Source organism: Podarcis filfolensis (genome assembly GCF_964270895.1).
Source record: "Podarcis filfolensis genome assembly, chromosome: 3".
Taxonomy (NCBI): domain Eukaryota; kingdom Metazoa; phylum Chordata; class Lepidosauria; order Squamata; family Lacertidae; genus Podarcis; species Podarcis filfolensis.
In genome coordinates, this window is record NC_139606.1 from 24240066 (window position 1) to 24266128 (window position 26063).

Genomic DNA, 26063 nt, shown 5'->3' on the forward strand with positions numbered 1-26063 from the left:
TACTTTTCAGTAAAAGCTATGTTTTCATTTGCATAGCTCCATACAATAATGCCATATTCCTGGAACACATTGCCCCCCCCCCCCCAAGACTGTAAAAAACTAGATAGCTGGATAAATTTTCTGTTATTTAGCTTTGCGACGTACTATATGCAATCTTCTCTTTTGCCTCCCACTCTTTTTAAAAAATAACATATTTCATTCTTTTCCCTGTTTCATACACCCTAGCCTTCTCAAAATTTCAAAGAATGTTTCCTTAATGCTGTTCCAAGGTAACAAAGCATATTGTGTTACGGCAACTGGTTTTTGAAGCCCTATTTCTATGCTCAAACAAACTAATACAATAAATATGCTTTGCGCAGAGCTTATTGTTTCTCCTTTCCTAGTTTTCTCTGTGTACTTTCAGCATTGTAAAACATCACATTGTCTTTTAATGTGAATACATACAACCTACACCACTTTGAAGGAATAAAATATGCAGCTGTAACCCAGTTGCCCTCTTGTAAAGGCATTTTCTTTTCTTTTCTGTAATTACATATATTTGCATATTTGTAAATATTTGTGAGAATGTTGTTTTGACAGTGAGCTGAACGTATGCTTGTCATTACCACCTACTATTCTATTAACCCCCTTATCGTTAACATAGACATGCTGTCTTTCATTGCCATTTTTCAACTGTCCTCCCTCTCAATAACACAAACATTACACTTCTGAGGGAAAATGGCTCCTTGAACTAAAATAAATGCTAATAGAATTATGTTTAAGTCATTCTACATAGAATAGCAGCCTTAATTTTTATAATAGTCATTTCTAAAATCTACCCTTTGATGTCACCAATGTGTGCCGAACTTCACATTATTGATGTTGCTTTATTGTTTGTAAATTACATTCTTAAACAAAACTACATAATTTTCTAGAAGTCAATAATTATAAATCACAAAACCCTGCTTTAAAAGTAAGTCACATAATACTGCAGGGGGAAAACTGCAGCCATTCCGTTCCACCATTCTCTTTACATTTTAATGCAGAACATCTTCATTGCATATTCATTGCAGATGATGTCTAAGTGAGCTGACAGGAACTCTTCTGTTTACCAGTGCAGGCTGACTAGAGTTTGAATTAGCCTATGAGGTATCCCAGTGTACTGTTACATGGTCAGATACTGTCTATATTACACAAAACACGACACAATGTTTTGAGAACAATAAACTGGGTTGTATATTCTCCATCAGAAATTATTTGTATCAGTGAAGGTCAAGAAAAGTGGGGTAAAGCAGGTACCAAAACAGGGTAAGAGGAGAAAAAACCAGCATCACGTTCTTTAAAATGAATTGTTCTTAAGGCTCATGGTTCTATTTTAAGGTGGATTTTAAGGTTCCTTCAGATATTAACATTCAGGCACACAATCCACTTCTGGGTGCAGCCCTCCCATGTTACATTGATAAAATAGTATGAAAGGAATCCATATTGCCCTTGTTTTCTGGAATAGTGGTGAGGATGTAGGAGTTATGGTCTGACGTTACTACTGAGCTGGGGGAACTTGTTTTATGTGAAGTGTCATGCACTCAGGGTAATGCCAGATTTGCTGGTGAACTGACTTTAATTTCCATGTTATGTTGGATGAATGAAGGATACCTTCATTATAGACTTGGAGCGTTTCCTATGAAATCATGGCTTTCCTAACTAGAGCTGATTTAAAGGGGACTATTTTATGATTGAAAGCACTGGACTCTTTGTTAGATTTATTAACTTTTTCTTTCTCCCAATGTTGAAATCAGGTAGAGCTGAGATGGGATGATAATAAGCAAACTATCCCATTTAGTTGATTGCTTTGTGTTTTATGTAAATTATTACACTTTGATGCTATAAATTATTATAAATATAAGGCTTGAATTAATCATTACTTTAATACAGCTAAGTATAAGTGCGTCCTATTAGGCTTATCGAAAACGAATTTAGAATGTCTCATTTTATTTGAATTCTTATGAAAATTCATATGAATTCATATGAAAATTAGAACATTGAAAATACACTGAAAATAAAGAGCAATGAATAGGCTATTGTTCCTTAGCAAATAAAAAAAGCCAAGAACAAATTGGTTTGGCAAAAAACACCTGCAAAAATGAAACTACTCTCTGATCAGGGACCATTTTACATAGACGAATTCCTAATTCTAACCCTAGTTGTAACCCAAGCAAATAAATGTCTAACCCTCTTCTCCAATTATTTACAAAGTGCAAATGCTGTATAAATTATTTTGTGCAGTGATACTCAAAATACATTATTGATTCCCCAGTTAATACATTTTTGGGATTGGTATTTCTTATTGCTATTAATAGTGCAGAGCACTGTGGCCAGATTGTTAAGTGAAGTATCTGGATACACACGAATTACACATGTACTGAGAGAACGGCATTGGCTGCCAATTAGCTGTCAGACTGTGTTCAAGGTCTTTTCATTGACGTATGACACTCGGAACCAGGTTACCTGAAAGATTGACTTCTCGTATACAGGAGTGTTTGACCACCAGGTTATCAGGAAAATATACCCATTTTCCATGGTTGTCTCTGCTGTCTGGAGCACTCTTTCTTCTGTGATTTGTGTGGTGCTATTACTTGTTCTTTAGGCTTCTCCGGGTAACAAACCTTTTTGCCCAGGCCTTTCCTTCAATGATTCTTTACTTTTAATTTTATCTCAGTATCTTTGTACCTCTGCTGTAGCATTTTACTGTTCGGGTTTTTCTTACATAGCTAATATTTTACATAGCTAATATTCTCGTGTTTAATTATTTCATATCATGTTTTTATGTTATGATTTAATTTATGTTATAAGGTAAAGGGGCAAGTGGAGAAGTGTGGTCAACCACCCTTGACCTGCATTCTTGTCATCTTAGATCTAGGTGATGGATATTGACTGTTTGGGTCTAGGTAAAGGTAAAGGGACCCCTGACCATTAGGTCCAGTCGTGACTGACTCTGGGGTTGCGGTGCTCATCTCGCTTTATTGGCTGAGGGAGCCGGCGTACAGCTTCTGGGTCATGTGGCCAGCATGACTAAGCCACTTCTGGCGAACCAGAGCAGTGCACGGAAACGCCGTTTACCTTCCTGCCAGAGTGGTACCTATTTATCTACTTGCACTTTCGAACTGCTAGGTTGGCAGGAATTGATATGTTATACCCCACATTAATAACAGTCCAGAAGCAAACAAACAAAACAGTAGATGGTGATAAATAAACTGTCTCCCATCTAATATAACATATAATATTCTATACAATATTGAGAAGGCAGAGGGCCTTCTCAGTAGTGTCACCCTTCCTGTGGAACGCCCTCCCTTCAGATGCCAATGAAATAAACAACTATCTGACTTTTAGAAGACATCTGAAGGCAGCCCTGTTTAGGGAAGTTTTTAAGGGCTGATGTTTTTTATTATGTTTTTAGATATGTTGTAAGCCGCCCAGCAGCAGTAGTAGTGCTACATAGTAATTGAGTAACACTGGGAAGTACTACTTACTCATTCTGAGGGCCACTTCTTAACTCAAGAAATCTGTTCCACTGTGTTAGCCATAGAAAAACATTGCTGTTGCTATAATTCAAATGAAATCACTGGATTATAATATTTCCATCTAATAGTGAGCTCAGCTGGCTCAATGTCTATGAACCTGGAAGCAGAACAGGACTATCCTAAAGCCAAGATAGTGAGTTTCTCTAACAGGGAGAAGTCCCTATTTAAATACTGTCTTTAGGAACCTTATAACTTACTCTGTCGATGGCAGCTGAGCTTAGTGTGGGTGTAGTTTGTTAAGGGTACTGGAAATGGCAGCTCTGTGATAGAGAATTTTTAATTCTCGGGATTCTTCTTTTTTTCTTTCTTTTTTTTTGGGGGGGAGGAGGAGGCGTGCAAGCAAACCAGATCACAGAGTGCAACAAGTGGAGTGGAAGTCCGCTGTTGAAAGGTGCTTTTCAGGCAAATAGCTTTGTATATTAAGTTGCAGAAGTACAATGACTTGAATAAAGCATTGTGGCCTGATGGAGCTTATAAAACTACAAATCGGGTGCTCCCTTCAAGAGGGCACGTGTTGCGGTGAGACCGGGCAACCAAACCCTGTGTTGTGGGTGGGTTTGATTGATTAGCCACAACACCCAAATTGGTATGTCCCTTGATGCTGGGTTTAATCAGGCCAATGGGATGCATGCTAAATGGATCAAGGGACCTATATATACCTATGCACGTGACCCAGAGCTTCCTCTGTTAGTGCGTGCATTGGAACACCCGCCCACCTGTCCCTATATTTAGGGCTGTACGCTTGTCCTTGCTATGTTGTTGTGTGTCATCTGTCATTGGCACAGGGGCACAGCAGGAATTTCCCCCACTTGGCTGATTGGCTGGTGCCATTTGGGTTTCGCCTGCCGCGTAGCAAATCATCACAACTTGTAAGGTTGTGGATAGGCTCTGGTTCAGGTGATAGGGATGGGAGAACGAACTAGCCATCCCTATGTGAAGGGTATTCCGTTAAAGGAATCCAGGGACTCCATGGTTTGGTCAACCCCTGAGAGGGGGTTGTGCCCTTGCTTGAGTCCAGGAGGGCATTTGGGTGGCGGAGATAGCCTGTTCCCGACTTTCCGCTTATCCAGGTGTTCACCCTAGGCTGACCTATGTTGATGCCCTGGGTCAGCGCTACCTTCAACGGTGCAGGGAGCTAGTTGAACCAGAGCCTATGCAACCATTCACTTGCTGTAATCAGTAAAGTTGTGGCCTAAATTCTGCAAAACCAAACCAAAATTTGAGTCTTGTCTGAATTTATTTAAGGGAGAGCTTTAAAGGTCTAAACAAACAAAGCAAACTTCCTGTAGTGTTCATCTACTGCCAACACTTAAGGCCAATCATTGCAGAGATTATATCTGATGGAGAGAAGATATAGCCAAGAATAAGATGTGTCTGTGTCTGTGTCTTTGTCTGTGTGTGATTAACCAAATGGCCTGTGGGAGTGAGCAGCATTTGGTCTCCCTCCCCCCCTTTTTTTTAAACAACAGCTTAAATGAATGGTAAAGAAAGAACCTATAATTCTCTTGAAATAAACTACACCTACAGATCCATTATGTTTTGTGGGACTGGTATTATTGAAAATGTTTTGTCTTAATGCAATGCATATTTTGTGTATTGTGTAGTGCACTCTTGTCTGCTCTAAACAAAAAAAAAATTTTTCTTTCCAGTAGCACCTTAAAGACCAACTAAGTTAGTTCTTGGTATGAGCTTTCGTGTGCATGCACACTTCGTCAGATACACTGAAACAAAAGTTGCCAGATCCTTCTATATAGTGAGAAGGTGGGGAGGGGTATTACTCAGAAGGGTGGTGGGAATGGGTGGTTGGCAGATAGCTGAGATGAGCCTGTTGACGGCTCTTAACGACTGCAATAGGTCTTACAGGAAAAAGCAAGGGGTGAGAAGGTGAAAAATGGCTTTGTCATGTATAATGAGATAAGAATCCAATGTCTTTGTTCAGACCAGGTCTCTCCATGGTTTTAAGTTTGGTAATGAGTTGCAATTCAGCAGCTTCTCTTTCCAGTCTATTTCTGAAATTCCTTTGTAGTAATACAGCTACTTTGAGATCTTGTATAGAATGTCCTGGGAGATTGAAGTGTTCTCCTACTGGTTTCTCTGTCTTGTGATTCTTGATGTCCGATTTATGTCCGTTTATTCTTTGGCGTAAGGTTTGGCCTGTTTGTCCAATATAGAGAGCTGAGGGACACTGTTGGCATTTGATGGCATATACAATGTTAGACGATGAGCAATTAAATAGTCCCGAGATGGTATGTGTGATGTTGTTGGGGCCAGTAATGGTGTTGTCCGGGTGTATGTGGCAGCAAAGTTGGCATCTGGGTTTATTGCAGGCTCTGGTGCCAGTGTCCGTGTTACGTCTGGTTGTAGTATTATTGTGGGTTAGGAGTTGTTTAAGATTGGGTGGCTGTCTGTAGGCAATGAAAGGTCTTCCTCCCAGAGCTTGAGAAAGAGAACTGTCATTGTCCAGGAGAGGTTGTAGATCTCTGATGATGCGTTGTACTGTTTTGACTTGGGAGCTGTATGTGATGACTAGAGGTGTTCTGTTCTTTTCTTTTTTGGGTCTGTCTTGCAGCAAGTTCTCTCTGGGTATCTGTCTGGCTCTGTTGATCTGTTGTCTAACTTCATCTGCTGGGTATTTTAGTTCTAAAAAGGTTTGCTGTAGATCTCTTAGGTGAGAGTCTCTGTCTGTAGAATTGGAACAGATACGGCTGTAACGTAGTGCCTGGCTATATACAATGGACTGTTTGGTATGTTTGGGATGGTAGCTAGAGGCATGTAGATATGTTTGTCGGTCAGTTGGTTTACGGTATAAGGTGGTGTCTATGCGTCCATCCTGTATTTTTATAGTAGTGTCCAAAAAAATGTATTTCTTGCATAGATTGATTCATTGTTAGGTTGATTGTGGGGTGAAAATCATTGAATTTCTGGTGGAAGGTGTCCAGGGTCTGTTGACCATGTGTCCAGATGATAAAAATATCGTCAATGTATCGCAGGTACAAGAGAGGTTTGAGTGGGTAGGAGTTTAGGAAACGTTGTTCTAAATCTGCCATGAAGATGTTGGCATACTGTGGGGCCATGCGGGTGCCCATTGCTGTGCCGCTGATCTGAAGGAACAGGTCATCACCGAATTTGAAGTTGTTGTGGGTAAGGACAAATTGGCAGAGTTTGGTGGCAAAGTCCGCTGTGGTTTTGTCTGAAATGGTGTTCCTTATAGCTTGTAAACCATCGTTGTGTGGGATGTTGGTATACAGAGATTCCACATCCATAGTAGCTAGTATAGTGTTGTTGGGAAGATTATTTAAAGATTGTATTTTCCTCAGAAAATCTGTGGTGTCACGTACATAGCTGGGAGCACTGATGGCATATGGTTTCAGAACAGAGTCCATATAACCGGAGACACCCACTGTAATAGTGCCAATACCTGAAATGATGGGGCGTCCTGGATTTCCTGGTTTGTGTATTTTAGGTAGAAGATAGAAAGTTCCTTGTCTGCTCTGTGCTGGTAATACTGCACTTCCAGGAAGAAAAACCTTTTTTATATATTTAATATGTGGTATTTAAAGATATGCAGAATTGAACCTGTAGTGACACAATCGCTGCATTCAGCTGAAAAATTATTTTTACAGGGGGTAGAGAGCAATGGAGCTTTAAAGCTATGAAGTCACAAAAAGAACTTATTAAATTATCAATTGTGGTTTTTTATGATAAAGTAGTGTTAACGTTGACACCAGAGTCAACGCGCAATGTACATTTTCTGCAAATTCTATTGAACGTTACCGTCAGATCTGTTGGAAGGCTTAATTTCCATTAGTTTCCTTCTGACCTCCTGACATTTGAGTGTAATTCAAATTATTTTAATGGCTTACACTGTTTGTAATACACATTTTACATTTGAAATGTCTTTAGATGCAACTTTCTGAGCTACTGCAATACCTGTAAGAATGTACTCTGTTAGCAAATCTCAGCATGCTAATTAGTATAATTTGTTAAAAAACAACTTCTGACTTGGATACTAACCACTTTGGGTGGAGTACAGCTCATAGAGAAGAGATTCATCACCACCCTCTTCCTTCAGCAGCCTCTTGCACCACTCATATCCCGTAGCCATTCCATTGGATTCAAGTCACTGTTACTAATTAGCACATTATGAAATTTCTAAGACACAGCTTCGTCACAGAATCTTATGATGATGCCTGTCTCATAGTATGAAGTCATTATATTACGCTTCAGAATTTGCATGTGTTTCTCAGTCCAGTGATAATGACCGCTCCCCGCTTAAAACTGGGGGCGCCCTTTGCGTGGACGCGTGCAGCCCCTAGATCTGGAGCGGCTCCAACAACATAGGCTTGGCTTTGCCTTCCCTCAGGTGGGATGCCTGGAGGTCTCCGCCTACCTCAGTCAGTCGTCCAATCCCACCTGGGGGAAGCGTTGCCAAGGAGACCAGGCCAGGTAGGGGAGGGATTACCTGCCCACACAATAGAGGGAGGATCTTACCTGGGAATCCTCACTTGGCTCCAGAGCTTCTCCCACCCTACCCACCCTCAGTTAATGTCTTATTTTACAGGTTAATTTTTCTTCACAGGTTTTGCAGGTTAACTTTTCTCCACAGGTATGCGGGCGCTGCTACGTTAAGGTCGCTGTTAAAGGGCCGGAAAGGAATTTCCCTGCATTGGCAGGTTTCGCCTTTCCCGTAGCAAAACGTCACAACTTTGGCGGTATCAGGCCTTGGGCGGAATCCTTTTGTCCATCTTCCTCTTTGCGGCGGCGATACCAGGGTTCCCCGTTAAAGGGGTTTTCTGAAGGGAGGCTTTGACCGTACGCCGAAAGGTCGTCATTGCTCTCCCCTGCGGCGGCGGCGTTACGGGGGCGGCTATCTCTGCTTGAACATATGTTCTCCAGAGCCGGCCCATCCCCCACACACACACTGGATAACCCTGATGCTCCCTAGGTCCCCGGCTGGGGACTGGGGAGGGAGAACGCCCAATGCCTGAGCCAAGGTCTACCCACATTTGAAATTTAATAAAGTTGTGGCCAATTTAATCCCATAGCACGTTGTCTTGAGTCGTTATTCCACATGACGGGGGGACCGCGCGGGATCTGGGGACTCCGCCTGTCCACGCAATTACTTTTAGGACAAATGTAAAAGGTCATATCGTAGAATCTGTTACAATTTTTATTTTTTTAATGTCAGGCTTAGAATGAGTAGCACCTTGGACCTCTGGGGGAGACTTTGCACTAGTTGTAAAATTTATTGGTGGAATGAACATGTAAATTGAGAGTAAATATCAGTTGCGTCACTTAATATCCGAAATGACTGATTATCTTTGATAATCAAAGTTCAGTGGGAGGAACAGCATTTCAATACGAAAAAGAACTACTATCAGTGATTTAAACGTTACTGCTGAATTATGCATATCAGCTCCACAAACACTTTTTAATCCAGTCCAAATAACTTTATTGTACTAGCCAGTAGCCATGACAAATCTGAATCAAAAATAAATACAAGTAAAAGGGGTGTCGTGCCACAAATAATAGTCTCTCTTTAGATCTCTGCATCTTCCTTACAATTCACTGCTTTAATGTCCAGGGTCGTCTTTCTGACCTTTTTGGCCACCAAAATAAAACTTTCCATTTCCTTTCTCATAGATGATAGATTGAAATCTGTCCCATTACAGCTAAAGGCATTCAGTATTCAGCATACTTACTCAAGACAGGCAGTATTCAACATACTTACTCAATCGGCTGTTTTGGGGAGACCACACCTACCTGTCCTATCCCTGGCACAAGGGCTTTGCAATGCTCTCTGCTTTTTTCCTTTACACCTCCAACAAAGTGTGCAAAGGAGAGTGGGGTAGGGTCACAAAGGGTTTCCAAAGGCTTCCCATGCTGCTGCTTTCCATCCCTGGGGTTGCAAGTAGAATAGGGAAGTCTGAGTAAAAAGGGGGGGAGAGTCTCCCCTTTGTTCCATTTTCTTGCTGTTGTTGCTGCAAACTCTTTCTCAGGGTTCTTTCAGTGACAGTGGGCGCTTGGAAATCCAGCAAGGGAGGTTGACAGCTGGCCAGGACCTGTAACATCATGTGATCGACAGGTGGGTTGCCCCACCTACCTGCCCCATTTGGCCAATAATACCAATTCCTGGTAAGAATCTGACCCATGAAGCCAAAAACATTCCACGCCTCTGGGAGTTTTGACTGTGAAGTGGACCTTCGTCTCCCTCTCTCCTCCCTGTTCTGAAGTTTTCTCCAACTCTCTGAAAGTTATTTTGGAAGGGCACAGGTTGTACACGTGGAGAGGTGGTGGTGGTGGGGAGAGTTATGTGCAAGAAGTGGAAATCTTAGTGCTGACAGTGTGATGGCATTGGATGCTACCTTCGAATGTAAAGATCTTTACACCAGTGTGGTGTAGTGGTTAAGAGTGGTGGACTCATAATCTGGTGAACTGGGTTCGCTTCCCCGCTCCTCCACATGCAGCTGCTGGGTAACCTTGGGCCAGTCATACTTCTCTGAAATCTCTCAGCCCCACTCACCTCACAGTGTGTTTGTTGTGGGGGAGGAAGGGAAAGGAGATTGTTAGCCGCTTCGAGACTCCTTCGGGTAGTGGTAAAGCAGGATATCAAATCCAAACTCTTCTTTTTCTTCTTCTATTGAGAGGGAATAGCTGGATTTTCATATCTCTAGCTACTTTTTATGTTTCTTTTTTAACCATGGTTACATAAAAAGTATTTTTCATGTTAATCATTGCCCTCACCTAAGGACTTGAAAGGGTATAAAATGTATTTTTAAACCTTTGTAGTATTGCTTTTAAAGTTGTTTTCCACTGAAACAATTAAGTGTGAGTGTAACAGGTTTACAAAGATAAAGGATAAAACGTCCACACGTAATAGATCACTGAACTCTGGCATACGGTCAAAACAAATTTGTATGTGATTTGATTTTATAATGACTTCTTTCCTTTTGTGCCAACTAACTATTACACAAATAGCATGTTTTGGATCCCATTAAAATTATTTCTAGTTTTTTTTTTATCTTCTTCAATACAACTCTAAATATTCACCCGTGCACAGTTACTGTGGTTCTGGATTATATTATTGTTATGAAAGCACATCACATCAGTCATTTTGAAACATATGTCTGCTCAGCAAAGGCAGCAACGAACTGAAAAATTGGTATTTTGTTTGTGTTTTTAAAATGGCTTCGCTCTGCAGAGAGGGGGAGAAAACTAGAGTTATCACCCCACCACCAACCATGAAAAATGCACACATATGATATTCAGCTCACAAATGATCACACAATTTAAGAGTTTAAGAGTTTCTTGAACTATATATAAGCAGTTTAGGGATTCATTGACTTCCAGCATATTTGAACAACTCTTGTTGACATCCTGCTCTTATGAGAGCCTGAAAATAGCCACTGCTACACCCATTGTTGTTGACCCGTTGAAAGTAGTTTAATTTCAATAAGGGATGTAGAAAGTTAGCAAGGTCTGTTCTGACCCATATTTGTTGCAACCAGCATTGTTTCTTTCTTTTTGCTGAAGTTTGGCTTCAAAATCTGTGGACAGACGGAAAGCCTCCTGGGAGGAAGTTCCATAGATGGTATGCCACTACCAAGACTATCTTGTTACCAGCCTCCTAGTTTCTCATTTGGATTGGACCACATGCAGGACATCTTATTTTGATTATAATTCCCTGGTCATTTGGACGCTGCATCACGTCCTTCAGGGCTTGATGAGCTTGACAACAAAACTTTGAATTGGTTTAAATAATGATAAGACATTTATTTCCTTGTGGAGCCAATACCTGATCCTGCTATTCAAACCCTTCTTTTCTTTCACATGAAACTGATATATATACATGTTCTAAGTGCTTTTCAAATGCCTTCACCTGATTTATTAAATTGTATTACATTCTAATATACTGTAAAATCATTTTGCTTTTAAATGGTAAGTTGTTTTACATATACGATATTCTTTTTTCTGTTCTCCATATCATCGTGGTACTACTATCTGCTAATCTCTGAACTTATATACAATTGCATGTCCAGAGCTTTATAAAAATGTATACCGCTATGATGTGAGCAGCAGAAAAATATAAAACTACAAATCTTTTAATGATTATATATTTCATTTTATATTTCTGTAGTCTTGCAAACCATAAAACATTAATTTTCAAAGACTTCCTAGAGACAGATACTTCTCTCTGTGTTTACTTTTATTACTCTATTATTTTTTTAAAAGATAGTAATTCTTTTTCTATCAAAAACTTTTATACCCGAGACACTGCTGCACTATTAAATATTCCCAGCTTGGTCAAATGTATACTACACTAGAGCATGTTGATTTTTTTCAGCTTCCAAATTCCAAAATTGAGGGGTGTTAAAAAGTTGTAACATGACTTGGGAATTCATAGGATAGTTCTGTTAAATTAATAAAATGTATTTTTGCTTGATAAGTAGCTTGTGTGTTAAACTGCAATATTTTTTTTTTAAAAAAGATTGCCATGTACTTGCAGTTATATTATTTATTAATATAATTTAACTAATAAAGTGGTACCTCGGGTTACATACTCTTTAGGTTACAGACTCCGCTAACCCAGAAATATTACCTCGGGTTAAGAACTTTGCTTCAGGATGAGAACAGAAATTGTGCAGCGGCGGCGCATCGGCAGCAGGAGGCCTCATTAGCTAAAGTGGTGCTTTAGGTTAAGAACAGTTTTGGGTTAAGAACAGACCTCCAGAATGAATTAAGTTCTTAACCCGAGGTACCACTGTAACTGCTGCCTTCCATGTTGTTTTTGCTGCACTAGCAGCACCTAAGTGACCTTTCCATGGTACAAGCCTCGGCAGTGTGTGTGGAGCTCCTGGGCTGCCCTCTGGCCTTGCTGATGTGGTCCAAATGAAAGCAGAGCAATATGTTTGACACCAGCTTTGTTGCAAGAGTTGCTGGAAGGAGACACCGTACAACCACCTCAGATACTCGACTCTGGATTTGTGTAGGGTTTATTCCTTAGCATTTGCCTGCATCCCCAGAGATGCACCCCAATGTCTCTCAAGACAGACAGATGCCAACAGGACCAACAGAATTTATTAGTATTTGTATTATTTAGCATTACCTGGCATTTTTAGAAGGTGAACTTAAATTTCTTTGGTTTTCCAAAAACCGGTTTATGTGCTTCTTCACCAATCGTAGACTTACCAAGCCAAATGCTGTCCTAGAAAAAAATATATTATTGGTATGGCATATTTGAATTCATCACACCCAAATCTATATATTTTGAACCGCTCACTGAATTTTTTTCCAAAAATTATCATTCGCCCCCCAAAATAACGATACTACAGTGTAAAGCACAGTTGCAAAAAATGTGATCAGCTGACAAATGTGGTCCTTTCCTATCCTAACAGGTCATAAAGCTTGCCTTTGAAGAATTTGAGCTAGAAAGAGGATACGACACCCTGACAGTAGGAGACGCTGGAAAAGTGGGAGATACCAGAACAGTGTTGTATGTGTAAGTACACAATAACATTCATGTTTTACTCTTTGTTTTACCTTCTCTAAGAAAGGGTCCCCACTTTTACTACTTCGTTTTTAAAATTCATTTTTAGCTTAAATTGTGCAGTTTGTTTTTTTTAAGTCTAAAGACTCTTTGGAAAGTACATTCACAGAGCAGGAACTGGGATGGAACAACAACAGGAAGGAAAACAAGTGAAACCACTTAATGCATAAAATTATATATATATATATTTAAAAAGCTAACATTGTGCACATCCAGATTTTGGAGATGGAACCAGTGCTTCTTATTCTTAATATTTTTAAAGGCCTGCTGTTAATTCTAGCTAAAAAGTAAGCTTGGGTGCACCCCAAGACCCATAATTTTCAGTGTTGAGGAAGAGCACTCACTGCCTTTTGTATTGAGATGTACAGCTTTATTTTAACTATTGTGCTCATCACAAGGACATTGGGACTTCAGTGATAGTTGGAGGGATAGCTCAGTTGGTAGAGCATGAGACTCTTAATTTCAGGATCGTGGGTTTGAGACCCACACTGGGCAATAAATTGAGCATGTTCAAAGAGCACAGGCTACCTCAGTTACCTTCAGGAACAATTACTTCTATGGGGCTTGCATTGGCATTTTGGGCTTATGCTAATGGTAATTTTTCAGGGCAGAGGGAGTGACTTCCCTCTTAGTGGGATTTCTTTTTATTAAAAAAAATGTTTGCAGAAAGTTTAGGAGCTCCTTCCATGATGCAAATGGTGCAACAAACGAGTGGTGGTATAGGCTGCTAGATGCATCCATTAAGTGTCACAGATTTCGTACAGAAAGTGCACATAATGTAGAAAGCCAGTAGCCTGCGGAGGTATTTAAATAAGGACAATTGCTTTCGCCGCATTCCTCTCTTGAGAGAACAGAATGTTCTGGCTTCCTTAATAAAATCCAGTAATTGCTATCTCTACCCAGATTGTTGCTGACAATCTTGTGTTGTCTACAAGTTGCCTTATTTCACCGTGGACTCCGACACCTGCCATTTGAGTTGACACTTTCGACTCATGCCAGCCTCTGATTTCAACATGCAAACATATCACTCGCTACCTGCCGTGACTTCGTAGAGCTCTTATAACTGGCAGGTCCTCCTTTAGCATCTTTGTTCTAGCGTGACATTTCACTCCCAAACCTGGAGTCGTCGTGGAGCAATCACTCTGTAACTGGAAGACACAAGTTGAAGAGCATAATGCAGATATGACAAGGCGTCACACTTGTGTCTGTGCATGATGCTACTGTTTCTTTTATCTACAGGCTGACTGGCTCTAGTGTCCCTGATCTCATAGTGAGCATGAGCAACCAAATGTGGCTCCATTTGCAGTCGGATGACAGCATTGGCTCACCTGGATTCAAAGCTGTATATCAAGGTAAATTTCTGATAGAATGAATAAATGAAGTCATTCTAGACAAGTACGCAACTAGTCTGTGCTAGAAAAGTAAACTAGAACAGGGTGTTACAGCCAGTACTGTTTCAATCCACTCCTGCTACACCTCATTCATTTTTCTTTTAAAACTGCTACTACCGTACATTCCATTACGCAAGCTCAGTTTTCATCGGAATGAAGGCTTTCCCCTTAGGTGTCTTTCTCTCTTTCTTTAACAGTATTTTTATACATCGTTGGGTTCCCCAGGGCATGCTTATATGTACCTTTTGTTTCTCAGGTGCCCCATTTTGGGTACAATGCGGTTGGCACAAATCACCCGACTTTGCTGTTAGGGGTGATCCTTTGTTTGTCCATGGATCATAAAAAAGCACCCTCTGTTCTTACAGGAATGGATCCAGAGATCGATCTGTAGAAAGAGGTAGCTAGAAGCTGACTTTCCTCCTCCATCTTTTCACTGGCAGTCCCCAAGTGCCCCAAAAAGGCTGTCTTGGGACCCTGCTCAATGAAGTGGGAAATTGCAGGAGATCAGGCATTTTCTCAGAGAGTTAGCCCAGGACTGTAGCAGGAGAGGAAAAAGTTAGCTGATTGGTGGGTTTATTCTGCTTTATTAGTTTCTCTTTTTGATTGGCAAAGACTACCAAATTATTGCGGCCTTTGGAAGCTATATTGCAACAAAAAAGGGATAAAAGAAAGCAGACAATTGTGGGATAAGAACAAGTTACAAGATATGCATTGACTGGAAACGAAGCGTTGTGACTTCTCCAAAACTCTTGCAAGTGCAAACAGTATTGAAAATGAGATTGTGTGTGACAACTCTGATAGCATCAATGTGCAATATAAGGGATAGCTAGAGGGGACATCGGTGTAGACTGAGCAGTATGAACCAAAGCTCTGACTGAGTATAACGTAGCTTCCTATGTTCCTAGTCCATTCTCTACTGATTGATTGCGATAGTATTTGGCACCCCTAAATCTTAATTGGATAATGCTGCATCATGCCGCTTCTGGTCAGATTCCTAACATTTCAAGACAGGCCTGCAGAAACTTTGGGACATCTTTTCTATGAGTGAATCATATGCAAGGGCACAAGTGAATGGGGTAGTTCACTGAGTACTATTTCCTTGGTAAGTATTTATGCAGTCGGCTCTTTCCACGTGGTTCCATCATTTAGATGTAGTCCGCAACCTTGAGGGTTCTATCTATGGAAAAGGGGTTATGTGCTTTTGCAGCTAAATCACAAAAGCACTTATTCCTTATTCTTATTCCCATTGAAAGGCCCATGTGATCAGCCCTCCTCTCTGTGTTTGCATTATTCAAATCCATACCCTCCCTGCTGCAGGGGATATGCTGGTGGAAAACATGTACTGTATATGGGTATGTTGATAAGAAACATACGTGCTATATTTTTTTGCTTCAGTTTTCTTTGCATCATGCAGGATTAATGCTGTACTGTCCAGTTCATTTTCCCAGATTTTAGAAGCAGAAATGTTCATAAAGTGTATGTAGGAAATGGTGTAATATGATATGACCATCTTACTGAGTCCAAGAATCTGCTTGCTAAAAAGGAATGAAGAAATTGTTTATATGGAGCTGTAGCTACCAGGTGTATGGTCTGATAAGACTGCACCTCAACCTTAAGGTAAGCAGAATTTGCCCTTTCAGGAAAAGCAAAGGGATAATCTACATTTCTTTAGAAACAGAAACTCCCATGGGGCATAGTGCTGTAGCTTTGCAAAGTTTGCTAACAAAGCTCCATACTACAAGCACCGTGCTTTAGCAGCAGCTTTCTTGTGTAGTTTAGCTACCTTTGAGCTAATCTTAGTTTTTTGTGATTTTTTTCCACAACAAAATGGCTATCTTTGAAGTGCTCCACATCTGCTGATTGGCTGGCTGGCTTTATGTGGTGACATATTGTAGCAGTTCAGCCCAACTCTGGTGTTGGGGGGCTTCTAAGGTGGGCCTTCCCAAGGAGTTTGTTAAATATTCCTAATTAATACACTGCTAACATTAAAAATGGCTTTGGTTCTTCTACCTTAGTTTTTAGCCAAGTACATAAGAACGTGTCAGACAAAACAGGTACAGGATTTATTAGTAAGTAATGAGAGCAATATTTCAATGCCGTTGTGTGTGAGCCTGAAAGGGAAAATGTTTGTGTTGCTCATTAGTGGTGTTTACTTATCTAATTTGGAAAGCAAACCCCTCCAACAGATTAAGAACATTCAAAATATTTCTTACGGTACAGAGCACTAAGGTAGGAATGGAGAAAGCCTGGGAACAGATGAGACAAGACAGGCCTTTTTCTAGGCAGAGTAGGGATAGAAGGATCTGTCCATATCAACTCTCCTTCTTATTTTTCCAGTCTTAAATTTAGTTATTTACATATTTTCAGTAATGTGCAGTTCTGGTGAATTGTGGAAAATTAAAAGGATGGCTAGATGAGCACTGCTTTGAGTGCTGCCCCTACAGCCAGGCAAGCCCATCAGGGCCCACTGATAGAGGAGGGGGCCCACCATGATGCCCAGGTCCCTCTCAGAGCCGAAAGACTCTGTTCACTACTATTGCATGGATCTTCAAAACATGATGTCTGCATCGACGATGGCAAGAATTTTGTATTCAGGGAGGGATTATTGAAGGATCTGCCTTGGGCTTCCCTGCTTACTCAGACTGAGTCCCTCACATCCTTGTTTATGTGACATGTTATTTGTAAGTTTTTATTGTTCATTGTAGGGACGCGGGTGGCGCTGTGGGTTAAACCACAGAGCCTAAGACTTGCCGATCAGAAGGTCGGCGGTTCGAATCCCCGCGATGGGGTGAGCTCCCATAGCTAGATCCCTGCTCCTGCCAACCTAGCAGTTCAAAAGCACGTACCACTCCAGCAGGAAGGTAAACGGCGTTTCCGTGCGCTGCTCTGGTTCGCCAGAAGCGGCTTAGTCATGTTGGCCACACGACCCAGAAGCTGTACGCTGGCTCCCTTGGCCAGTAAAGCGAGATGAGCGTTGCAACCCCAGAGTCAGTAATGACTGGACCTAATGGTCAGGGGTCCCTTTACCTTTACCTATTGTTCATTGTAATATAAGAACTATTACAGTAGATTCAAAAGCTTACCATTGTTAGGTCATAAGCTGCATGAACATGGGAAGGTCAGTGTGGCGTATTGGTTAGAGTGTTGGACTAGGGCCTGGGAGACAAGGATTTGAATCCCCACATGACTGTGATGTTCACTGGGTGACGTCGGACCAGTCAGACACTCTCAGCCTAACCTTCCTCACAAGCTTGTTACGGGGATTAAATTAGTGGTGGAGGGGACCATACAAACCACCTTGTGCTCCATAGAGAAAGAGGGTGGGATATAATGGGATATCAATGCCTCAAGAAGCGCCTCTCCCCATGTGAACGAACTTGGACCCTGCAACCATAACCTGAGGCCTTTCTTTGTGTGCTTCCTACATGAGAACGGGCCTTTTCTGCAATGGCTGCCCTTTTGTGGAATGCTCTCCCCAAGAAGGCTTGCCTGGCGTCTCCGTAACACATCTATAGGCAACCAAGCAAACATATTTCAATGCAACCAGGCCTTTGGCTGATTAAATGATTCATGGCATTTTAAATGTCACTGTGGGAAGGGATTGATTGATTGATTATTTTATGCATTTTGTGTTTTTTATATTGTAAACTACCCTGTGATCTTTAGATGAAGGGCAGCGTATAATTTTTTTAAAAAAACACATAGAAATAAATAAATTGAATAAATAAATAAATTTCAAAGTATCTAAGCATTGCATCCAACAAAGTCATTCAGGGAGCCGAACGAACGATGCCTGCTCTACACACACACACACACTCTGGAGCCAATTTTGATAGTTGTGAGGGCAAGCTGTGCATTGGCTTCGTTAGAGTCAGCTCGAAATAAAAAATAAATAAAAGCAATGCACCCGTACACTTCTTTTTCTTTTTCTTTTCACTTGCAAAGAATGACAAAAAAACAACAACCCCAACACCCTTGCTTCAGGTGCAATGTAAATGCAATGTTGTCCTACAGGGGGAATGAACAAATAATATGCAGTAGAATTTCAGTCACTTCTGTCAATAAAAATCCTTTTGAGCTGTCAAATTCTGAATCCATTGCACCTGTTGATAAAATGTATTCCTACAAATCATGTTTTGTATAATTTGCCATAGCTATTTAAGTAGCAGCAGGGGGTAAATTAAAGTAGATTTCCTTCGTGCTGGGCTGCCGTGTAGCAAAAAAGCAAGCCTATTTTTAGATACATAGCTAAAGAATGATTCCAAGTAAGATGGCTCGTATTTGCAACATTTGCAGGCAAACTCATGTTTGACAGTGAAATGAGTTTTATTATATTTAGCTTTGTCAATTTCCCAGATTTTAATAAGAACAATCAGAATGCAATTTCATCTAATCTTTCCCAAAATTATGCAACCATTTCTGAATTCTGTTGTTTGAAGTCTTCCAAAAAACCCAAAAAAACTCAGCCTAGCAGTATCTGATTAACTGTACTGTGATAAAACCATACACTGCTAAATTTGCAGTGAAGGAAGAGTTGGAAAGATGCTTTTAAGACTTATTTAGGAGTTGCTAACGAGAAATATTATATTTTATTTTTAACCTAGTATGTAATTTAAGAAATAATACTACAAATCTAAGATTGTGGTGCCTTTTCCGGCCAAGAAGTACTCTTATTTTAGCATTTGCTAAACATTTTGTGGATGATTTTTAAAAGTGCTATGATAATTAAACCATTAAGCTATTTTTTTTTTAAAAAAAAATATATAGTCATTTTAGAATTATTTGTTTAGTTTTAGCTTGTAGCTGAATTTCATTATGTCTTTCTCTACCAGGGTTTGCTCTCTGCCATGGAAATAATTTTGACTGTGTAATAGCTAATGTATAGGCTATGCCTGGACAAATGTTTTTCAATGCAACATAATGTAATAGCAGCATGGTAGTTTCTATACAGTGTTTAGATGGACTTAAGAAAAGACAGTGACAAAGGGAACAAGGTGTAATAATGTGCACTACTTCAAATAATACTATTCTTTTTTTAAATAATATTTATTGAAGTTTCCAAAATACAGAAAGAGAAGAAAAGAAATTATGAAGATACATTCAGAACCTTATTTTCAAACATCCACTTTCTGGGACTCCCCCCTTCCCCCACCCCTACCGTATTCCCCTTTCATATTGTTGTTTCCACAAGTTCTGTTTCTGATTTAAAGCACAATTTATATACCCCATTGTTCAAATTTAAATTTATACAAACCTTATGCAACACCCTTGATAAAAAAAAGCAAAAGATCTCTCCCCATAGCCCGCCCCCTTTTCTTTCCACAATGTCCCCCTTTTTTCCCATTAAAGTAAAAGCACACAGAATAAAAGTATAAAAAAATAAGAAATATATTAGAAAAAAGAAAACCAATTCAGAAAATAGTTGCAAGCCTTTGGATTCTAATTCTCCCTCCCCTTCCCCGGTTTAATTTCCCTTATCCTCCAATCTATGTTTCCAGCCTGGAAGTCTTAAGTCCATCAATCCCATTTTTCCCCCAACTCCTTGCAGAATTATTTCCCATTTTTAGGATTACTTTTTAAAAATTAATTCCTAAATCTTTAAAAATGTCAAATTATAAAATTCCCCCCATTGTTCTTTCAAGGTTATAGTCCAGCTTCCTCTTGTTCCGCTGCTAAAACTTTCTTATTCAGAAGTTTAGTAACTCTACATGGGTTGTTGTTATTCAGGAACAAAAACTTGCGTTCAGTCCCTTCCTTCTTCAGTAAAGTATTCTGTTGTCTCCTTTTAGTCTAAACACCCTGTAGACGAGATTCAGTTTCAGTTTTGCAGCTTTCCCAGGAGATAACCAGTTCTGTGAAATTCCGAAGTGTTGTATTTTTCCCGGCTTACGCCCATCTTTGTAATGTCCCGAAGCTCCTCTAGGGGGGTTGTTGTAACTTTGTTTCCAAAAATCCGATTGTTCTCCGTATTTTCGCCATTTTGTATTCAAGTCTTAACAAATTATATCAAGTTGTAACAAATTTGACCAGCAAGGTCCTTGTAATAAAATCCTCTTTAAAATTCCGACTTTGACAGCTACTTTGACAGCTGTCAAAATCACCGGCTCTTTTCACCAGGCTCACTCCTCAATCGCCCCGGTTCCCAGGGAGGGGGGTGCATTTTCCTTCTCCTTCAATTCTTCCTCCAGCACAATTCTTGTACTTTCCCATCATGGAATTCTTGATTTTAGCAAAGATACCGTTCTTTTTGGGCCTTGGCTTCCCAATCCTTGTTTTAAAATGTCTACAATAGGGAGGGGGACTGACTTCCTTTTTAGATCCCCCCCCGCTCGTCTCAAATCCAAAAAATTTTTCTTCTTTTAAACCCGATTTCCAATTTACTCACGGGTTGTTGTTAAAAGTCCAAATTCTCAATGGAAGAAGTCAGCGCTCTCCGCCGGATGGCATGCGGCTTCGCTCGGCAGGGATGGCAGAGGACTCAAAGCACCACGCTTCTCCCCGGCACCCGATCCGTAGCCTTTAAAAAGGCTCCTTCACGAGTCGGGAGGGCGCTAGCGGTGCTAGCCGAGTCTCCAAGTCCACGGCCCCCGTGGCCGTGGTTTCTAAGGGTCCCCGCATCGCCGGTGCGGTAAAACCCAGCCCCTGCCGAGCCGGCTCCCTCCGGAGCTCGGAGGGAGTCCGCCATTCGGCGATGGCGCCAACCCGGAAGTCTCCAAATAATACTATTCTTGATTCTGTGATCATAAAAATATGCATTCAGTGCTATGCAGGAAAGTACTGTGTAATGTATTATGCTAAGCATTTTGCATAAGATGCAGTCTGATTTAAAAAAAAAAATAATCAACCAGTTTTGTTTGTTTCTTACAGCAATGTAATACATATACTTTGGTTGCTAGCATTGGAAATAATAATTCAGTTAAGAGTAAATACAAATTCATTCATATTTTTAATTTGTTGCTAGGTCAGCTTGCTACCTTTAAAAAAATGGGGCGTATTTATATTTCTTTCAACCTTTTTGGGAATTGTCTTTTTCCTTATCAATATTGCCCTGACTGTGAGTGAGTTTTGAGGGTGCAGCAGAACCAGCCAAAGGTGGTCATAGGGATGGCTGTCATTAAACAGGCCGCCAATAGCTAGGATCAGATTCGATCAAATTGACTTGGATGGATCTAAGCACACAACTTGCTCCAACATGGTCTGGTGCCCAGCTGAGCCCTTAAAACCAGTCTCCCTAACCCAGCACCTACCCTCTTGGACTAGATGGACATGCTTCAAGGGAAGTCCTAGTGCCTGAAATGTTGAATTCCACATAATTGTGACTAGCCAGGTGTTGCCTTCAGAAGCTGGAGAGGAAATCAAAACATGTTTGGGGTGAAGGTAATGGCTCCATGGAAGGTCCTAGCCCAGGACTGTTGCCCAGGGTGTTTCCAATTTGGAGGTTGTTAAACCCCCATAGTGTGTCTCTACCCCTGGACTCTGAATCACGGTTTGAAGCCTGGGCTATGATAAGTTTCACATAGTATAAGTGAAACCCAATTAACCGGATCCAGAAGTTCTGAATTTTTCACACAAGTTCTAGTATTCATATAGCTGTCCCAAAACTGTAAGGTGCTTGATGGGGTTTCCCACCTCAGCTCTCAAATTGCACATGTGCTTTAAGTTCCTTGAAGATCTTTGGCTTGCAGCCTTGATGACCTATTTTTTTGCTACCGTCTAAAAAAGAATAATGAAAGAATATTAATAATTGTACACATCACTTCAGCCAGGGTACTTGACACCAAAGCAATTTATTTTTATCCTGATGGACACCAGGTTTAATATTAATGAAAATGCAATTAAAGGATTACCATGGCTCTGTGTAAAGATGTAAGTGGGGTGTCAGTCCCATAGCTCACCACAAAAAGAAGGAAACATCTGAAATTATTTTTGTTACATTGGCACCTACTTACTTTCTCCTACACACACACACACACACACACACACACACACACAGTGCCTTTCCCCCTAACATTGGTTGAAAATAATTCTAGCAAAATCTTTTGATCTAGATGCTAAGTTTCCACATTTTTTTTGTTTGTTTATGTATATCATTCAATTAGCTTGAACAATATTACATTAAATTTCTACAATAACTTTTCTGTATTATAATGGTCCTTTTTTATTAGGAAGAGTAAGAAAAAATTAGTTTGCCCTTCAGTCTGAAGCTTTTTGATGTCTGACACCTACATTCTGATGATAAAAATCAAATACAATGCTTCAAATAAGTGATGTGTTCACCTTCCATATTGCCTCCGTGCTTTCATTTTCTAAATCGTGTTACTTTTAGTTGCCCGCCTCTCAAGGAGAGAAGCACCAAATGATTTGACTAAATGAAATGGGTGACTAGGAAGTACATCACTGCCTGGGTATTTTCTTTCAGAATACTTATTTAAGGAAACAAACATATGGCTGCTTAGACAGTGGTAAATTAACATAATTTCTGGAAAATGTATTTATGAAGGAGCGTCTCCACCCCCATCGTTCTGCCCGGATGCTGAGGTCCAGCGCCGAGGGCCTTCTGGCGGTTCCCTCATTGCGAGAAGCAAAGCTACAGGGAACCAGGCAGAGGGCCTTCTCGGTAGTGGCGCCTGCCCTGTGGAACGCCCTCCCATCAGATGTCAAAGCGATAAATAACTACCTGACATTCAGAAGACATCTTAAGGCAGCCCTGTTCAGGGAAGTTTTTAATCTGTGATATTTTAGTGTATTTTTGGTTTCTATGGAAGCCGCCCAGAGTGGCTGGGGAAACCCAGCCAGATGGGCGGGGTACAAATAATAAATTATTATTATTATTATTATTATTATTATTATTATTATTATATGAAGGAAAGCAGGCTTCTAAAGAAAACAGTTTTTAGTAGTCAATATTTTATGAGTTAGAATACAGAAATAAGAAGCAATGGATTTGCCACGAAAATTCCTCCACCTGTTGCATAGTGTATTCCAAAGACCAGTCCTTTTTTTTCAGTGCTCTCTCATTCCATTAGTGAACTAATTAGACAAAGTTGGTATTATCCACAGTAGAAAACTCCACACAAATTATGTATTTTTTACTGTAAAGTAAGCAATAGCTTATTAACCAACAGACACATATAAACATTTTATCTATGTTTTTGTCTGGTCGTACCAAAGGGACTTGTCTAAAAAGCTTGTAAGTCCAGTTGCATTTACTAATATATCCAATGTACCTAGTTTTGCATGTTTTAGCTAGCACATAGAAGCATGCCTGCTCTTTTCCTGAAGTTAAGCACTGTTTCTATGGCCTTAAATATCCCTCATTTTTAAGGTTGTTAGGCAAGTGTAATGGTGTTTCCTAGAAAGATTGATTTCCTAAAATATCCACTTCTGACATTTTGGGAACCAGGAGCTCATGGAACGTTATAGAGTAAAGATTTCTACATGTGAAGGGTAATGAACTGCAATAAACAGGATGTTTGTGAAATTAGGGCCTGCTGTGTGGGAAAATGATTGAGAAGACTGTGTCATCCTAATGTACTAAATGATGCATGTGAGTTTGAGAGAGCAGAGATTAGGGACTTCACACTCCAAGACACTGAAACTTGTAGTAGAGGCATTCAGTTTTAGGAAAATGTGGAATTTTAAATCTCTGTATGATACTTTCCTGAATAGATACAAATAAGTTTAGTTTTTGAGTCAATAGCATTTACAGATGTATTGAACAGAAACATCACATTTGCTTCAAAATAGTGTTTTGTTTTTTAGAATGAAGGCAAATTCTGAATAGATGCAAAAAAGAGTTGCAGTTGAATTCTGGGAAGACTCAATTCATTTATCTTAACTCAGTGATTTTAAGATCTGAATCTGAAAAGGGCTGAGAGGATCTAGAAAGTGATGGCTACATATCTACCATCTGCTAAAGGAATTGTGCTACCAGCTCTCACAATTTTATCTCTTGATCTGTTTGTTCTTTAGAGAGTGATATCCCTAAGAGCAGGCAGAGTGCTTTCTCTTGATCTGGAGAGCAATTAGAGGGATCTTTTATCTCAGATCTCAGTGTTAAGCACTGAAGCATTGAGATTAGAGATAAGGACTTCAGATCTTTCTTGATGTCCTTTCGAAAGCATCTCTGGGTTCAAGAGACCTTCCAGTACCTGCCTCCCACTTTCAGTTTTCAGTTAAAGTGCACATTTGTCAGTTTCATTGTTGCCTCCTCACACTGTGTATAGTCTGGCAGAAATGTCCATCTGAAAAGCTTGAGAGCTTCCCAGAAGCATTTAAGCCAATGTATTTATCCAGCAACATGACCAGCGTAAACTGAGCAAGCCATGCCCCTTGCATGAGAAGGGGTGGAAGCAACAGCAGTGAGTGTCAGTCTGTGCTGGTGGAGGAGGCCATGTGTTTTTTAAGCCCTGGCACGTCACTAACAATATCATTTGCAAAGTTGATTGGGAAAGTTCTAGGATCTAGAAGCCTCTAAGGCATGGGCTGAGCCTTAAATAATCTTGTTTTCCTTAATCAGTTGACAGTCAGAAAGGAAGGAGTTCTTAAGTTACAAAACATGTTCATGCACATTACGAAGTAATAATAATAATTTATACCAGCCACTCTGGGCGGCTCCCAACAGAATATTAAAAACATGATAAGACAACAAACATTTAAATCTTCCCTATACTGGACTGTCTTCAGATGTCTGCTAAAAGTAAGCTAGTTCTTTATTTCCTTGACATCTGATGGGAGGGCATTCCACAGGGCGGGCGCCACCACCAAGAAGACCCTCTGCCTGGTTCCCTGTAACCTCACTTCTTGCAGGGAGGGAACCGCCAGAAGGGCCTTGGCACTGGACCTCAGTGTTTGGGCTGAATGATGGGGGTGGAGACGCTCCTTCAGGTATACTGAGCCGAGGCCGTTTGTTATGGTTCTTGCTGCTATGACTTTTTGGTTCCAAATTTTATTAAATCTGTATTTGTTTTTAATAATGTGATTGTGACTCTTTAGCTTTAGTTTTCCACTGCTGTCGTGCCATATAATAGATGGGCTTGAGCTAGACAAAATTATATGTCCTATGGAAAGACTTGAATTGATACTCAGCATCAACAGGTAATAGCCGTCGTGACTGGTGAATAGCAATTGCTGAGAACCTCAGGTGGGCAGAATGTTGTTGCGCTCATGTCATGCTTTCTGGCTTCTCACAGGAATCTGGATGGCTACTGTGAGACCAGGAAGCTGGACTTGATGGGCTAGTGGCATGATCCAGCAGCTAGGCTCTTCTTAGGTTCATGGCCAATTTTAAGAATGGTCCTACTGTCCTTGTTTAAGGCACAATTTCTAACAGACGTCCTCTGTTCATGGATAAATGTGTTCCCAGACCCAGTTTGGGGCACAGAGGTTTACAATGGCACTGTCAGGTACCCATAATAATCACCCAACCACCTTATCCTCTTGTTATAGTCGGGATCCAGGTGGTGCTGTGGTCTAAATCACTGAGCCTCTTGGGCTTGCTGATCAGAGGGTCAGCGGTTTGAATCCCCATGATGGGGTGAGCTTCCATTGCTCTGTCTCAGCTCCTGC

The 26063-nt window shown here is 40.5% G+C and overlaps 1 protein-coding gene across 5 annotated transcripts in view; it reads left to right on the forward strand.

Annotated features, from left to right (window-relative positions):
• CSMD1 (CUB and Sushi multiple domains 1) overlaps positions 1 to 26063 on the forward strand; it is a 937839-nt gene that overhangs the window by 671591 nt on the left and 240185 nt on the right. For all 5 annotated transcript variants that reach the window (XM_083606880.1, XM_083606881.1, XM_083606882.1 and 2 more), the window contains 2 exons: positions 12953 to 13056; positions 14344 to 14456. In XM_083606880.1, coding sequence (XP_083463006.1) covers positions 12953 to 13056; positions 14344 to 14456 — 217 coding nt within the window. The remainder of the gene's footprint in view (positions 1 to 12952; positions 13057 to 14343; positions 14457 to 26063) is intronic.